The 17,694-nt window shown below is 40.1% G+C and overlaps 1 protein-coding gene across 7 annotated transcripts in view; it reads right to left on the bottom strand.

The window, feature by feature from the left end:
* The window catches only part of LOC135109831 (uncharacterized), a 264,130-nt gene that overhangs the window by 146,828 nt on the left and 99,608 nt on the right, over positions 1–17,694 (bottom strand). For all 7 annotated transcript variants that reach the window (XM_064021548.1, XM_064021551.1, XM_064021549.1 and 4 more), the window contains exons 3-4: positions 14,259–14,378; positions 10,105–10,248 (exon numbers count right to left, since the gene is read on the bottom strand). In XM_064021548.1, coding sequence (XP_063877618.1) covers positions 10,105–10,248; positions 14,259–14,378 — 264 coding nt within the window. The remainder of the gene's footprint in view (positions 1–10,104; positions 10,249–14,258; positions 14,379–17,694) is intronic.

Genomic DNA, 17,694 nt, shown 5'->3' on the forward strand with positions numbered 1-17,694 from the left:
GTGTGAGTGGTGTGTGTGTGTGTGTGTGTGTTTGTTGTGAGTGTGTGTGTGTGTGAGAGAGAGAGAGAGAGAGAGAGAGAGAGAGAGAGAGAGAGAGAGAGAGAGAGAGAGAGAGAGAGAGAGAGAGAGAGAGAGAGAGAGAGAGAGTTTGTTTACGTGTGTGTGTGTGTGTGTGTGTGTGTGTGTGTGTGTGTGAGAGAGAGAGAGAGAGAGAGAGAGAGAGAGAGAGAGAGAGAGAGAGAGAGAGAGAGAGAGAGAGAGAGAGAGAGAGAGAGAGAGATAATGGAAACCCGATACAGAAGGTCAAGGAGAGAGAGAGAGAGAGAGAGAGAGAGAGAGAGAGAGAGAGAGAGAGAGAGAGAGAGAGAGAGAGAGAGAGAGAGAGAGTGGACAATCAGTCGTGGGGAGGGAACAGCGAGGCGTCTGTGTCGTCACCACCCGCGGCCACAGAGTACTAACAAACACACCACGTCTTAGCGCCGCCACCACTCCCAGGGCGCTACTACACACCCACTGCACGCCACCAACTTTCCCCTGTCCTGGCCACTAATACCAGGTTACCCTCCACTTCCAAACACCCACTAACACACGGCAACTTTCCCTTAACATGCGTAAGATTACCTTCCACTGCCCCACCAAACCTCGACTGATACACGGTTACTCCCCACTCTCCTCTTATCACTATTCTGTCCCATAGCCTCTAATACACTAAAATTACGCTCCACTCAAAGCTCCTAATACATGTTTATCTTATACTCGTTAACCATATCTTTATTATAAACGTACTCAATACCGCTATTACCAGAATCACGTCCTATACCATCTTGTGCATGATTACCTTTCACTTCTCTACCCCTTTTACGTTCTTCTACTTAAGTTCTGGAAAACGAGTACTTAAGTCTCCCACGTCCTTCGTACTTGCTCTATCCTCACCACACTTCATCCACACCTCACTCCTGAAGCCTTATCATGCCATGCTAAACCTCCACTAAGCCTTGTTAAGCCTCGCGAGCCTCAGAAAGCTCCCTCTAGCCAGCGTAAATCCTCAGCTCTTCCTGCCAAACCTACACGTTACCTTACCATACCTAGCTAAGCCTGAAAACACCTTACCAAGCCACTATCAGGCCTCGTCACACTTAGCTAATCCTCAAGAAAATTCCCCAAACGTCTAACAAGCTTCATCACATCTCCCTAACGTCACCAAGCCTCTCTCCAGCATCATAACGCCTTCCCAAAGCGTCTCCTACCTTCTGCAAGCCTCGCCACGTCTTCACGCTTCCCTAACACGCTCCTTCAGTACACTCCTTTTTTTCCATTTATCTCCCGCCACAAATCATAAAGGACGTCGATAAATAAAGACACCCACACGTTATTTATGTATACTAAGGACATTATTTTCTTTCCATCGGCTTATGGTGTTCTAAAAAATAATACTGCGGCATTAAGGTGACAATCTATCAGTTTTGTTGTATAATTTATGGATTTCTTTATCTTACTAGCTTCTGCTCTCGAGAATAGTGTGTGTTAGCTCTTGGGTGACTAAAAGACAGCGATTCGGTAATGATATCTCGTTTTTATACTATAATTTATCGGTTTACTTATCTTATTGCCTTCCATTTTTCAAAACAGCTTATGCGTAAATGTTTTTTTTTTGTATATATTTTGTTCAGTTTTAATAACAGTGGAGATTAACACTGCAGGAATCTGTTATAATCACTGAGTGCACTTGCAGCGACGTGTTTCAAGGAGAACAAAGGCCAACGCAGCGAAGATACGTATATCGTAGCATGAATAATATATTGTAACACCTGAAAACATATTACTAATTCAATGAGATGCAAACACACACACACACACACACACACACACACACACACACACTAACGCGCCAAACTCAGGTAATTACAAGACAAAAATATCCTGCAAGAGAGACCGAAAGAGAGGTTTTGTTCCCAAGTTGATAAAAAAGAAAAAAAAAAGCAAAGCATAGGGACCACAAGACCACAGACCACGCACATCAGACCACATGTAGACCCAAAACCACGCTACTGAGATACACCACACACCACGAAGACCAACCACACACACACACACCACAAACATATACCTACTGATTTTCACACACCATACACGGTTTTTTTTTTACTTTCACTTACATTTCAGACCAGAGGGAATAGAAAAAAAAAAAGAGTAAAGGGAATCAAAACATACCACATTACGGCCAAAAAAGGAAACAATATTCAGAGATATAGGCAATTTCAGACCGCCAGACAACAGGTAAAGTAGTAAGCATTAGAATCACGTACCGCTTACACAAAGAACACTACAATACAAGGCAATACAACCAAAAGTAAGGACATAAAAGTACAAGTATGGGGAAACCGTAGATACAAAGGCAGGGAAAAGTTTAGTTCAGGAGGAAACTTTGATAGAAATTATATTAACAACTAAACTTCATAGGGGAGAATTAGAGAGAGAGAGAGAGAGAGAGAGAGAGAGAGAGAGAGAGAGAGAGAGAGAGAGAGAGAGAGAGAGAGAGAGAGAGAGAGAGAGAAATTCACCAAGGAGTTCTTCCTTCTATATGGAGAGAAAGAGGCGCCCTTCCCCCCTTTACCTGACGCAGTGAAGGTAAAAAGGGAGGACCTGGGGAGAGTTAAGGGAAATTTATACTGTAAGGTGAATACAATGAAAGGAAGATAAGAGGAAGTAAGGGAGAAAAATATATTATGGTGTCTTGTATGTGGCGAGAGAGAGAGAGAGAGAGAGAGAGAGAGAGAGAGAGAGAGAGAGAGAGAGAGAGAGAGAGAGAGAGAGAGAGAGAGAGAGAGAGAGAGAGACGCACTGGGAATTTCGACACAAGCCAGAGTTGGAAAGTGGAAAAAAGTTGATTATTCGGCAATCAGTGTCAGGGGAAGGGGGATTGATGGGGAATGGGGGGAGGAATGGGGGAGCAAAGCATGGGTGGAAAATCGAAAGTTGAAAACCACAGGCGCTGTATTAGGAAGGGAAAAAAGGAAATGAGTTACAGAAGTGAAAATCAATAACAAATTTTGTGAAGGCAATTGGCAATCACTCATCGCGAGAGAGAGAGAGAGAGAGAGAGAGAGAGAGAGAGAGAGAGAGAGAGAGAGAGAGAGAGAGAGAGAGAGAGAGAGAGAGAGAGAGAGAGAGAGAGAGAGAGAGATTAAAATGGATAATACTCGATTAGGGGGATTTATGTAATACTATTAAGGTAAAATATACTTGTATGTAAAAGGGAATAAAAATCAAAATATATTCAAACAATAAAATAAAGCACAATACAAAAGGATATTCTGTAAAATAAAATAAATAAATAAATAAACCGCATTACGAGTGAACGTTTTTTTTACCTCGACTAGTTTTCCTAACAATAAAAAAAAAAATGCTAAACAAAAAACGAACACAATTTTTTTTTCTTTCATCATCATTGTTTTGGTATTGAGTTTACTGTTACAATAGTATTATTTTTTCTCTCTTTCAATCTACACTTAATTTTAACTTTTTTTCTCATTATAACCACAATATTCAATCTCACTTTCCGTCTAACCCACACTATATTCTAATTTTCCCCCTTTCACTCATCATTATTTATTGTTTAATTTACCTCTACAGCATTTACTCTAATTTTTCCACCAATCAGATTAAGTATCCATAACCTCACTTAAGTACATCTCTCTTTAGTGCGGTTCACCCTTCATCCTTGCTTACCGTTAGTATATTTTAGCCAATAGCAGCGAAGGAGAAGGTTAAGTTAGCCAATAGGGAATCAGGAATCACAGCTGAGGGGGTTACATTTTTCACGAGGCAGGAAGATTAAGATGAAGGGATGAAAGGGAAGGAGGGAGGATGCGAGGGCAGGAATGAGAGTGCAAGGAAGGAAGACGTTAATGAAAGAGGGTGATAAGGGTGAAAGAGAGTGAGAGAGGTTAGGGTAAGGAGGAGGGAGAAGTAAAGCAAAGAGAAAGGAGGAAGGGAAGGAGGAAGGGAAGGAGGAAGGGAAGGAAGAAAGCAAGAGAATGGATCCATTTTGTTCCTTTGTGGTAATGGTGAGCCAGAGAGGTGATCATGGGCGAAGGTCTCTCTCTCTCTCTCTCTCTCTCTCTCTCTCTCTCTCTCTCTCTCTCTCTCTCTCTCTCTCTCTCTCTCTCTCCCCAGCTCTCCATGACGCAAGACGGAAAAGCAAATTGAATCATCAAAGGTCACGAGAGAGAGAGAGAGAGAGAGAGAGAGAGAGAGAGAGAGAGAGAGAGAGAGAGAGAGAGAGAGAGAGAGAGAGAGAGAGAGAGAGAGAGAGAGAGAGAGAGAGAGAGAAAATTATGACAATGGCGCGAATGAAAAAGTTCGAAAAACTATCAAAAGAATGGCGAGAAAAAAAAAGTACGAAGAGCGAGTGAGTGAATGAAAGTGTGAGAGGGAAGAAAGGAGGAAGAAATAGAGGAGGAAGGCAAGGAAAGGGGAGAAGACAATTTAAACCGATAAACCTTGTAACAATGATAAAGCCAACCCACAGATGTTGTAAATGTCTCTCTCTCTCAACATCAAAATTCTTTTCTCCGCTTTATTTACTGCTGTTTTATTTCATAGTCTTCCTTCATCCCCCAAAGTTCATTTCACATCTCTCACTTCTTGCTTTACTCTTCTCAATCCTTCACCTCCCTTATCTCCATTATTTGTTTATCCTGTTGGCTCGTCATTTCTTATCTCCTGCTTGTATCTTCCTTTTAACGTGTTTGTTTGTATATGAAAGCTGTTAACGACGAGTACATAATCTCTTGTTCTTGTTCACTGTTAGTCTTCGTAAACTGACTAGTGGTGTTGTATTACTGCTCATGATATTGTGTTGCTCGTGTTACAGCTGTTTATTTGCACAGTTTGTAGCGAAATTTGCGTCACATCATTATCCTTGTTACTTCCTATTACTGCTGGGTCGTGTGGAAATTTGCTGTTGAATTTGCATGCTGTTCTGTGTCCTGCTGTTTAGTCTGCTTGCCCGTGCCGCTGAACTGCCATATCCTGTTGTTGTGAAATGCGTGTGCTGTTCTTGTTGTGCGGGGTTATTTTTTTTCTCCCCATGTGTGCGGGTCGCTGTGCTGGCTGGAGGCGAGTGTAGGTGTAAAGCAGAGTAAGTGTTGCCCGCCTGCCATTGTCTCTCGTGCACCGCTATTCCAGTTCGCTTGCCGCCTCAGCTGTTTATTTCAACCATTACCACCCCTCGCTCTTCCCCTTTCTCTCCTTCACTGACTCGATAGCTGCGACGACTATTACTACTATGACTTCTCTTCCTCCTCCTCCCTCTTCCTACTACTAATGCTACACTCAGAAATTAATCAAACACCAAAGATTAGAGCACTAAGCGTGTCTCAAAAAGATAATAAAATTTCTCACATCTAATCAGTGTCAAGGATTGTCAAGATATAAATAAAAAAAAGGATTCTCTCTCTCTCTCTCTCTCTCTCTCTCTCTCTCTCTCTCTCTCTCTCTCTCTCTCTCTCTCTCGTTTCCTTGCAATGATCCCTTCCCTTCCCTTTCTTCTCTCCTACTCCCTAGTCACACTTTTCCCTCTGTCTCTTTGTTCTCCCAGCCCTCACTATTCCACTCTGTCTCCTTATCTCTCTCTCTCTCTGCCTTTCTTTTTCCTCTTCCATACCACGTTCTCTCGCTCCCTTCTCCCCTTATTCCCTCCTATTGTACCTAATCTTTTCCCCATTCCTTTAACATATGGTTCCTTTTAAATTTATTGTCTTCCATCATTCCTTTCTCTTCTCTTTCTTTTACCATTTCCTTAATCATATTTGCTTCTTTCTTGAGTACCTACCTACTTTTTTTTTCAAGGTTATTTCATTCACTTCGTCTTATTCCTTATTCAGGTAGTTTGGCTCCTATTGTGAAGCGTTCTCTCTGTTCTCTTATCATGACTATTTTTAAAGGCCACAGAAAAATAGGCCAGGTTCTCAAGAGTATTCCTCTTGTTAATAACATAGAAATCATTTTAATCTATCACTACATCCATACAGACACGCTTACAAAACACCTAAATTTCTACAAGCACAGCCTTTTGAAAATAGTCGAGGTGCAGCCCCGAAGTGTTTCAAAATATGGTCAGCTGTGGTTGGGATGCGACGAAAACAATGACATTACAAGGCACACTCAAGTAAACCCGCAGACAAAAGTGCACAGAAAACGGAAGATACTGGGGCATGGTAAGTAAGAGGCGGTTCACTCACGGATGCGTTTGGGGGGGATAAAAATAAGAAAAAAAAAAGAGAGAGAGAGAGAGAGCGAGAAGAGAAGAGTGGGCGGGCAGTGTATGTTGCAAGCCGCGTGAATTATGGCGCAGTGCAGTTCGTTTGTTCGTGAATGCGAGGCGGGAGCTTGTTACATGCGGGCGATGATCCCTCTTTTTTGTTGGTGTTCCTGAATGCCGGTGGTCTGAGAGGGCTTGCAACGCGGCGGCTTAGCTCTCAATGGATGGCGGGGTGGAATTACTAAATGTGTGATTGTGGTCTTTATCACGATTATGATTACTACAGTGGTTATTATTATTATTATTATTGCTGCCATCACTTTAACTTTCCAGGGAACAAGGATAAAGAGGAATAACAGAGAGAGAGAGAGAGAGAGAGAGAGAGAGAGAGAGAGAGAGAGAGAGAGAGAGAGAGAGAGAGAGAGAGAGAGAGAGAGAGAGAGAGAGAGAGAGAGAGACTAACAGACAAAGCTAAGGAATAAGAATAAAACGTCAAGAAAAAAAAATAAACTAGACAAACAGTAAATGTCAAGGAAGGGAAAAGGTTCATGGAAAAAATATATCGGGGGAAGAATTTGTCCTGTGATATGTGAAGAAAACGGAGAAATTCAGCCAGTCAGTCAAACACTAACACCGATGACATTTTAATTCAACACTTTAAGGGAAAGCGTTCGCGGTGACAACTTGAGAATCAACTCAAGACATTTCAAGGGAGAACCTTCGATTTGACTCTTGAATTACTCACACCGGCTTTGACTAGACATTCAACTTACAATACTGATTAGAACCATAAAAAAAAAATATATATACGAGTATATATATATATATATATATATATATATATATATATATATATATATATATATATATATATATATATATATATATATATATACACACACACACAGAGAGAGAGAGAGAGAGAGAGAGAGAGAGAGAGAGAGAGAGAGAGAGAGAGAGAGAGAGAGAGAGAGAGAGAGAGAGAGAGAGAGAGAGAGAGAGAGAGAGAGAGAGAGAGAGAGAGAGAGAGAGAGAGAGAGAGAGAGAGAGAGAGAGAGAGAAATATTAAATTCCAAATATTCAATAACATATTACAGAAAATTAGAAAAAAAGGAAATAAATAAAAAATAATCGACTGAAAAATTCTTGTGTAGATTTTCGACTAATATTCTAGTGTAGATTTTCGACTTTCAATACCTAGATACTTTACGCAAATTAGATTTCAACACACGTAAAACATCAAAATTTTTCAAGAAAAAAGCTGAATTATAAACATTGAACTTCAAAACACCTGTACACAAAAGGCGTGACGCTGACTTAGTTAATGAGACCGAGAGAACTTGCCCCATGCACCGTGTAAATTTAATCAAAATAATTAAGCTCTGTAGGGAACACCCCTTGTGCAAATGTGAATGTAACTAAGGGGGGCAAAACTTAATTAAGAAGACTCAAAACTCTACCTAAATGCCTCGTAGCTTTCATGCCTCTACCATTTCAACACTGGCTCTCGTGTTTCCCCGCGTCTCATATCAGCATGGCACGACCTTTCATACGCCCTGCGCATCTTTTCTGGCTGCGAACTAAACTAGCTGTGTATTTTGATATGCTGCAGTTTCTTTTACGAGGGAGATCTTTTTGTGGGAAGACCATAGTAGATGAACATTTTTGGGTGGGGCGTGAAGCATTGTGGGTGAGTTCTTTTTTTTAAATTTTGTCTTTTTTTTTTTATTTGGAATCGTTACTAAAGGCGAGATTTTTTTTCAGCAGTAATATAAATGAGACTTTTCCTTTTTTCCCTTTTCCCTTTTCTTTTTCTTTTTTTTTTTCTATTTTTTTATACTTTTGGTGCGCTTGACCTGACCGCTTACCACTCAAAGAATAAATACATCAACAACGTAAATAAATAACAGAAGGTAAATTCCTCCATGCATCGTACCCTGACATATAAGACTAATCCACGGGAGACAATACCAGCAGCCTTCGCGAAATACCGAATGTAATACCGCTGCTCCTGAGGATGAATAAATGCAACACACCTCATTCCTCCATATACGAAATGCAAATTGGCTATTACTCAAAAAAAAAAAAAAAAAAATGAAAACATAATCTTTAAAAAAATGTTTCTAGAGGCAGCAAATAATTCTCGATATATACATGATAAAACGGTAGCGGATTTTTTTTTTTTTTTATATAACTTCTACGTCTTTTTATGTTTTATTACAGTACATAGGATAGAAAAAAAAAGACTCTTAATTGCTGGAAATAATAGGAAGGGAGGAGATATTTTAACATTCCAGATAATTGTAACACAGCGCATGTACACATCTCGACCTGACACAACAATTTTAGCAGCGCATGTAAAAGGATTCTTCTCTCGTTATACAAAACTCAAAATCCCCCTTTATTATTATTATTATACAAGCGGTACCATAATGAAAATAATAATAACATATAGATATCAAGAGAAAAAAAATTAAAACAAGTGAAAAAGTAAAAAGAACGAATGAATAAACAAATAACATAAAAAAAAATAATGACAGATAAAAGAGGGAAAAAATGTGAGGCAGACCCGGATACAGCGAGAAAAAAAGACGGAAAAAAATGCATGCAGGTTTAAAATATTGTAATATGGATAAAAGAAAATGGAGATGGAATAACGAGAGAGAGAGAGAGAGAGAGAGAGAGAGAGAGAGAGAGAGAGAGAGAGAGAGAGAGAGAGAGAGAGAGAGAGAGAGAGAGAGAGCACCATAAGAACCACCTGCATCGCTTCTAATACCAATTAACACAAAGGTGATTAATGTTAAGGCGATTTTTTACACCAGCAGACCCACCTCGCAGCATCCTCTTCAATAAGGCGTGAGGGGCAATAAAGCGGCTTAAGACCACTCCCGCTATTCTCCAGACACACTTTTGAAGACTCATTACAAATTTATTGAAGCCAGTAAATACCATCAGGGGATTTGATAAAACGACCTGAGTAATTTTTTAATCTATTAGAGGATTGGATCACCTGTACTAATAAGGGAAACGATAAGGAGAGGTAGTGTGAATGTTAACTGATAAATATTGTATTCTAATGTACTTTTTTGTTAATTAAATGAAAAGTAACGCATGTGATTCTAATTTCAGTTCAGTTATTTCGCATGTCATTAATTTTAAAAAGCAATATTAAACTCCAATGCCGTATCACTGGTACCATATTGCATACACTGCTGTTAATGATGTTCCTCTACCTTGTCTTCCCCGTCCTCTACCTCCTGCTGCTAACACTACTTATACTACCGCTTCTTTCTCTACTCCTCTACCACCACCCCACTTCCTTTCTCCTACTACTACGAATAATGTTACAATTAGCTTTTCCCTCTCGTCCTCCACCACCATCTGCTCCCCCGTATTCCTCCTCCTCATTCCTACTACTATACTGACTCATTTATTCCTCCTTCTCCTCTTTTTACTACTACAACAACAACTACTACTACTATTACTATTACTGTTTATTCCTCTTCGTCCTCCTTTCCCTCATCCTCTTCCTTTTCCTCCCAATAATAAGAGCAGTATAAGACGCAACACCATCATAACATCAAACACACAAAGACGCACGACAAGAACAGCAACACCCACACACGCCACATATCAGAGCACAAGAACCAGGTAAGGTCATTCACCTGAGCACATTCGCCAGGTAAACTCCCTCACCTGAACACCCGTCACTCAAATTACTGCCACCAGGTAAATTTACTCACCTTTCTATCAACAGGTAAATCTCCTTACCTGAACACACTAACCATGTAAACTCACACATCTTACTGTCACTACGTAAACTAACCAGATAAACTCACCTTACTATTACAGGTTTCTCAGACCCAGCGACGAAGCCGAAGCCCATCTCAGGGTCCCTCACGAGGTCTACATGGCGAGGCTGCGGGGGCTCGTCCAGGTAGTCCTTCCGCGGGTCCTCGTAGGTGGTGGTCTTGTTCAGGTGGCTGAGGGAGGAGAGAGGCAGCGGTCAGGAGGTGAAAGGGGCGCGTGGGATGAGGGAAAGGCAAAGGTGAGGTTTAATGTTGCGTAAAGGGTAAGGAAGCATTGGTAAGTGAAGAATAGGGATAGGTAAGCAATGGAAAATATACGACAGGTGAGTAAACATGATGAATTAAACATTGATGAAAGAAAGTATGACCAAGAAATGTTGAGAAAATGAAAGAAAGGGTTAAAAAGGTGCGAGAGAGAGAGAGAGAGAGAGAGAGAGAGAGAGAGAGAGAGAGAGAGAGAGAGAGAGAGAGAGAGAGAGAGAGAGAGAGAGAGAGAATAAATAAAGAAATAAAGGAACAGTAAAGAAAGAGAGAAAGACAGACAGACAAACGGAGAGAGTGAAAAGGACAATAAAACAAGGATGGAGGACACGAGGAATAAATGAAGCATACATAACAAAGTAAAAAGAGGAAAACAGGTGCGGATAGAGAGAACGACAGGGAAAATCACAGGGAAAAAGACAGCTCAGGATTAAATAACAAATCATAAAGACAGAAGGGCATGACAGAAATATAACAAGATTGAATGCGTATGGAAGGGACAGGTGAATGAGGTGGCGTGGGAAGGTGTGAGTGGATGTGACAGGTGAGGAGATGGACAGGTGTGACGGGAAGCTGTACAAAGGTGAAAAAAAAAATAAAAAAAACTTGGACTCAATGTAAGGGTGTCGCTTTTGTGAGGCGCGGGAAATGAAGGATAACAGCAGGTGAGAGAGAGAGAGAGAGAGAGAGAGAGAGAGAGAGAGAGAGAGAGAGAGAGAGAGAGAGAGAGAGAGAGAGAGAGAGAGAGAGAGAGAGAGAGAGAGAGAGAGAGAGAGAGAGAGAGAGAGAATATGTGGAGGCAAAAGGGAGACTGAAATAGCTGAAGGAATAACTCTTGATATTGGGTCATCGAAAATGTACCAAACGTTGCTTTTCACTTCTCTAAACTTTCCCTGCCAATATTCTGGACGCGAGAGTAATTTTCCTTCACTGCAATGCTCCTCCCGATGCTCCCCCCGGCCGTCATCCATGCGCCTTTGAGGAAGCAACAACATTCCCGGGGTACAAAATGAGGATAAACGTTACTCGCAAGAAATAGTGAGATAAGTTAATTTTACTACACTCATGTCTTACTGTCACAAGAAAGATTACTGAGTCCAGTGAATGCCATGCTTACAGATAAAATTGAAATTACTATACAAACTCAAGAACTTTGGTAGGTTAACTCTTTCACTGCTACGATTGTCATCTTGTTAATCATTAAGAGCACCAAAAAAAAAAAAGTCTACATGGACACAAAAAAAAAAAAAAAAAAATGGAGAAGAAACTAAAAGGTTAATTTTATATTTTCCAGGCAATATAACTAGTTAAGAAACTAGTGGGGGATATGGGATAATGGTAAAAAGTAACCTATTCACTAGTCTATCTTAATTTTTTTATCCCAATGCTAAAAAAAAAAAAATAGAAAACAATCGCACAATAAAAAAAAAAAAAAAAAATCGCTCATTTATTCAGCTTTACCATAATCTTGACAGTCTCAAATGCCAAAAATTCATCTGTCTATTTAACTCTCTATCCTACGGTCATCTATTCCATCCGGGATGTCTTTACAATAAGGAAGATAAAAATTGCCAATAAACATTTCTGACTGACAGGGACACGCGCGCAAAGTTGTGAATGTTATCAAGTGAACATCTTCAACACTGTCCATATGAACCTTTCTTAGAGAGAGAGAGAGAGAGAGAGAGAGAGAGAGAGAGAGAGAGAGAGAGAGAGAGAGAGAGAGAGAGAGAGAGAGATATGGCGTCTTTCATGATCACCATGGTAACGTGACAATGTGGTATCCTGTCCGTGTTGGTTGCCTGGTTACCTCCCTCCCACCCACCACCACCTCTCTCTCTCTCTCTCTCTCTCTCTCTCTCTCTCTCTCTCTCTCTCTCTCTCTCTCTCTCTCTCTCTCTCTCTCTCTCTCTCTCTCTCTCTCTCTCTCTCTCTCTCTCTCTCTCTCTCTCTCTCTCTCTCTCTCTCTCTCTCTCTCTCTCTCTCCAGTTACCTACACTATTCAAATGCTGAAAAATCCTTAATGTACTTCATATATACAATATTATTACGATACACAGAGAGAGAGAGAGAGAGAGAGAGAGAGAGAGAGAGAGAGAGAGAGAGAGAGAGAGAGAGAGAGAGAGAGAGAGAGAGAGAGAGAGAGAGAGAGAGAGAGAGAGAGAGAGGTTGTGGGCGGGAGGTAAAAAAAAAAAAGAATATTTTTTTCTAATATTACAAATGATCAAATCATGAAAAGTAGAAAAATGTTAATAGAAAGAGTAATTATCAATCGACAGGGCGCGATTTTTTAGTACCTTAACTTTATTTTTTAAGATGAAATAGGATTATTGTCTTTGCACCACTCCTGAGAAGTCTAAAGTGTATCTAACACATGTAAAATTGTTCTTCTTTAAGTAAGGAACATATCCCAATTACCTGAATAATATTTTAAAGTTGAGTTTTTTTTTCATTTTTTTCAAAATAATTTCTTTTTCTGGTGATTAAAAATTTTCCCCTAAAATTATAAATTAAATAATGAAAAGTAGAAAAAATAAATATTAATATAGAGAGCACATATCAATGGGGAAGGTCTTTTTTTTTAAAGTCTTTAACTTTTTAAAGCAAATCATTATTATTATTTTCGTACCACTCCTACGAAGCCTAAAGCAGTGGATTCCAGCCTGCCTTTGAATAGTTTGAGTGGGCAATGGACGGCTGAGAATTCATACTGTTATGGATGTGTGTGTGTGTGTGTGTGTGTGTGTGTGTGTGTACGCATGTATGTATGTGTGTGAAAATGTAATTGATTGTGCAGTGTGGGTGTGAGAGAAAACGAAGAGGAGAACGGACGCATCTCAAACAGAATAATCGGCAGGCGGTGGACGAGGTGGTGATTGCACGAGGTGGGAGGCACGTCGGCTGGCCGGAGTGCTTCACACATGTGGTAAAAAAAAATTGTTACCTTGCTCAGCTGCATTAATGTATTTTTGAAATTAGCTTTATTGCAATTTAAGTTATTTTATCATAGATATATACTACTGTACTTGTGCTTGATGATGTTGGTGACACAAACCTGAAGTAGTCAGCAAACGAGTTATGTAATGAAGAAGGATGGGAACCAGTGAAGTAGTGGATGGAGGGCGGGAATACAAGAATATATGCAACATAAAACCCTTTACAACCGTAATTGGGAAACCGTGACAAGTATTGGTATTGTGTAGAATGATGTGCAATTGAACCCAGCATACACACAAGCGTTGCAATAACATTATATACAGGTAACGTAATGGCAATCAGCTGGCCTCCCATTTTCATATTCTGTTGCTCTGTTCTTTTATGTGAGCAGTGTAATTTGTAGCCATTGAGCAGTCTTGTAATTATGGAGTAAAATAAATGATTAAACAAAAAAAAATGAAAGGATTAAAAATATCAGTCAACTAATCATGTCGAAAAAAAGAGAAAAGAAAAATACTGCATAATATTACGTAATTACAAAGCAGATGACAAGAAAATACACATTAAAAAGCCAGACAAGTGAGTTAAATAAAATATGAAATAAAGCATTTGTCATATGATAGACAGTTACAAGTATGTTTTTTTTTTCTAAAGGGACTGCCGCGTGTAGGCCTACTGGTTTTCTTGTAGGTTCCCTTATGTATTTTGTACTGTTATCGTAGAGGTAGCCCTGCACTGAATAAAGAAAACAAGAAAAAAAAAAGACAAGGAAAAAGGAAGAGAAACTGAGAACACAACAAATGAGTATCGTTGTTCCAGTAGCTTACAAAAATCAAGAAATCAAGAAGAAAGAAAAACAAACGAAGAAAAAAATAAGGAAGAATAGGAAGAAATAGAGAACATAGTGAATGAGTATCGTTATTCCAGCATCCTAACAATAAACATGTTAAAAAACTACATCATCTCTATCAAAAATCCAGACTTACTTGATAAAATACTGCTTTCCCTCCTTATCTGTGGCGGTCTCCCACCCATAGGGGAGACCCACGCCGCCGCTGTCCCAGTTCTCCAGGGGCGGCAGCCAGGAGGACGTCTGGCTGGCATGGCTGCAAAGAAAGGAGACGCACATTAATATCACAAGTGGCAGCCGGGAAGCAGGTACAATGCCGGCAACACAACGCTCATCCCAACCTGCTCCGGGGACTCAGGTGTGACGTAGACTAATCCCTTTTGAGTCTACAGGTGAGCCATCCAGGGACAGGGTACGGGAAGGGAAACACACACACACACACACACACACACACACACACACACACACACCATCTATTTCCCTTCTCTTCTCTTCCTGACAGGTGTTTTCCGAGGCAGGTGCAACACTATCTAATTAGTTTCTTTTTTTCATGTTCCAAAGAAAATCATCAATAGGTCTTGTATTGTATTTGAAGATGCGTTAATTAATGCTCCAGGTGTCGGGAGGCAGAAATGATGCCAATTAGCTTTTACTCCTGGGATAGCATACACGTTTAATTAACAGGTGTTTCTTTGGTCCTGGCCAGCGGATGTAAGACAACACTAATTAACCAGCCTTTCCCTCCAGGCCTGACCTCAAGGATAAGTTTGGGTATTGTGTTTCCGGTGCTGTGTTGCGCCTCACGCCCGCCATGATTGTTATGCGTGAGGCTGAGCAGTCCCTGGTTGACGAAAAGCTTTTAACATTTATTCCAAAAAGCTAAAAACATCTGGCACACAAATGGGTTTACCTTAACCAGATAAATACTTCAAAAAGTTGAAAACTGCGTTCTAGATTAAATAGTTTGGAGGGTAAACTAACTGACCAGTCGTGAGAGTTAAATCCATCATTATTATATTCCAATGTGTCAATGAAAGGATTAATGACATTCCATAGAAAGTAAACTACAAAATAACCGGCAAAATATTTTCATGCTATTATTTTTTCCACCTTTTTTCCGGGTTTATCTAACGCAGTGTGTTCGCCAGTACTGCGTCCCGTGTTTTACTTCATTACCGAAACTCAATAGCGGCGGAATATGATGGAACGGACCCCACAACTCCCTCTCCCGCACTAATATTTACGTTCCCTCCGTCACAACAGACCCCCGCTCCACCCTCCGCCCCAAACCACGTCCCCAGTCACCCTCCTGTACACCCTCCCTCTCTACTCGTCCCTCGTTCCTGTCAACTCAGCTTTCCTATTCTCCTCACTCTCTCACTGCCTCTCCGTCTTTCTCCCAGCCACATTTCCGACAGCGTGTTAATATGACACCGTACCTTCTTCCTGCCCAATAAGAGTAATGGAACACGCACGTCAAATACTTTAGCGACACAACACAGGCACCTCTTTACTATTCCAAGCCACCGGTGACCCATGAGCTCCTTCAATTGATCTAAACGGAAACGTCGCTCGGTATTTCATTTCCCGTTCCGTCCTCTGTGTGTGTGTGTGTGTGTGTGTGTGTGTGTGTGTGTGTGTGTGTGTGTGTGTGTGTGTGTGTGTGTGTGTTTGAAACTGCGCGAAGTATTTTTTTCTTTCTTTTTTAACAATAATTCTTTACTCCAAACAAATGCATATTCATCTATTCATGTAAAATTTTTTCTTTTTTCTTTTTTCTTTCTGTTCTTTCTTTTTATTCCAAGCAGCACTTCATTATTTTGCCTGCATAAAAAAAAAAAATGAAACACGCATAAAGCTGCCAACGCGTTTGAATCTCCACATTTCCCTTCATCAGCCTTGCTTCGAGTTGAAAAAGATATTTTCACTTTTTTTTTTTTTTGTTTCAGTGTCCATTCTTTAGTTTACGTTCCTGAAAACTCCGACAACTTGCAAAGATTCTGTGCCATTTTTATATCCAGATTTAAGTCATCAAGTTTTTCTTTTGTTTTTCCTTACTTTCTTTTCCTCTTCCCTTTTTCTTTGTGGCAATGTCAGTAAAGTCTCCAAATACATCAATGGACAAGTTATATTGCTAGGCCGGCCTCACAAAGTATTATTGTTTAGTTTATTTCCTAATTCACGATATGTAAAGCAAATTCTATAAAGAAAACCTTGGTAATCTTGTTGGAGGAGAAAAAAAAAAGAATAAATATGATTAAAACCTGACAATGCCTCCTCAACGTTGAGAGAGAGAGAAAAAAAAAAGAGAAGGAAAAAGAATGTGTCGCGTTTAAATTAAAACACGCACGAAAAAAAAAGTAAATAAAACTTGAACGAACCTTTCATCTAACGCCATTCCTCTGAAAATTGAAGAAAAGCGCAAGCGAACCATCGAAAGAGAAAAAAAAAAAAAAAATAGAACGAGCCTTCCATTTAACGATATTCCAAGGAAAAAATGAGAATCGGATGAAAAGGAAAGGTGAGAAACTTGACGGATTGATTAATTAGGATCCTTTTGGGCGCGCGAGAGGATCCAGGTGACGTGGGAATTGGGACACAGTGGATATTTGCATGTGATCTTCGGGCGGCGTGCGATCCTCCACAGGCCGCGACGAGAAGGAAAGTTAGATTAAAAGTTGGGTCTCTGAGGAGGTCACGTCGCCAGTGCTGAGACGGAGATAAGCACTGGGATACAGAAATATGAAATAACCCCAAGGAGTAATTCTAACCTGTAACGTGTATATAGGTGTTGTACTGATGCTGGAAAATCTATCTATATACCGGACCTGGAATCTCACACAGGGCGGCCCAGACAAAGCACAACACATAATAGCAAGTGCTAATCTGCGACGTGTGAAGAGATGGGCATTGTACCGATAGGGGGAAAAAATCTATCTATATACCAGGCAATCCCACACGAGGGGCTACTGACACACTCAACCATACAATATTCACACTTTTAGCACCGTCGTCTCTTGTGGAAAATGGATAGTTCTGTGGACCACCGTACTACACTTTAATCATAGTTGAAAAATAGTTAGTTGTTAGAACAATGGTCTTGAGAGAGAGAGAGAATAAAATTGGCCGGTGGAAAATAAGTCTTTTCAGAAAAAAAATAGAAAAAGCTACAAATGACAATTTAATTCGCCAACATTTTTTGTACTCTTTTCTGGTAGACATTTTTTTTTTCAAGAGCGGCAAAATGACGTTTTTTTTTTTTTGTTTTGTACCCTTAGCCAGTCTCCTTCACTTATATATATAAAAAAAGTAAAAAATAACCAGGATGACAATACAGAGGATAAACACAAACAAAAATATAAAACAAAGGAAAAGAGCTCTTGACTGTCCCTTGAAAAAGAGGTTCCCTCATGAAATGAAATTTGATTTACCTTCTTGAAGTGCAGAGATTTAATGATAGAAAATGAAAGGAAATCTAGTCACTGATTGGCTGTTTTTCTCTGCACCCTCTTGCTGATTGGCTGCTAGGGGACAGGTGGATCGCACAAGTGAAATGTTTGTTTACTTTTTTC

Source organism: Scylla paramamosain, chromosome 19 (genome assembly GCF_035594125.1).
Source record: "Scylla paramamosain isolate STU-SP2022 chromosome 19, ASM3559412v1, whole genome shotgun sequence".
NCBI lineage: Eukaryota > Metazoa > Arthropoda > Malacostraca > Decapoda > Portunidae > Scylla > Scylla paramamosain.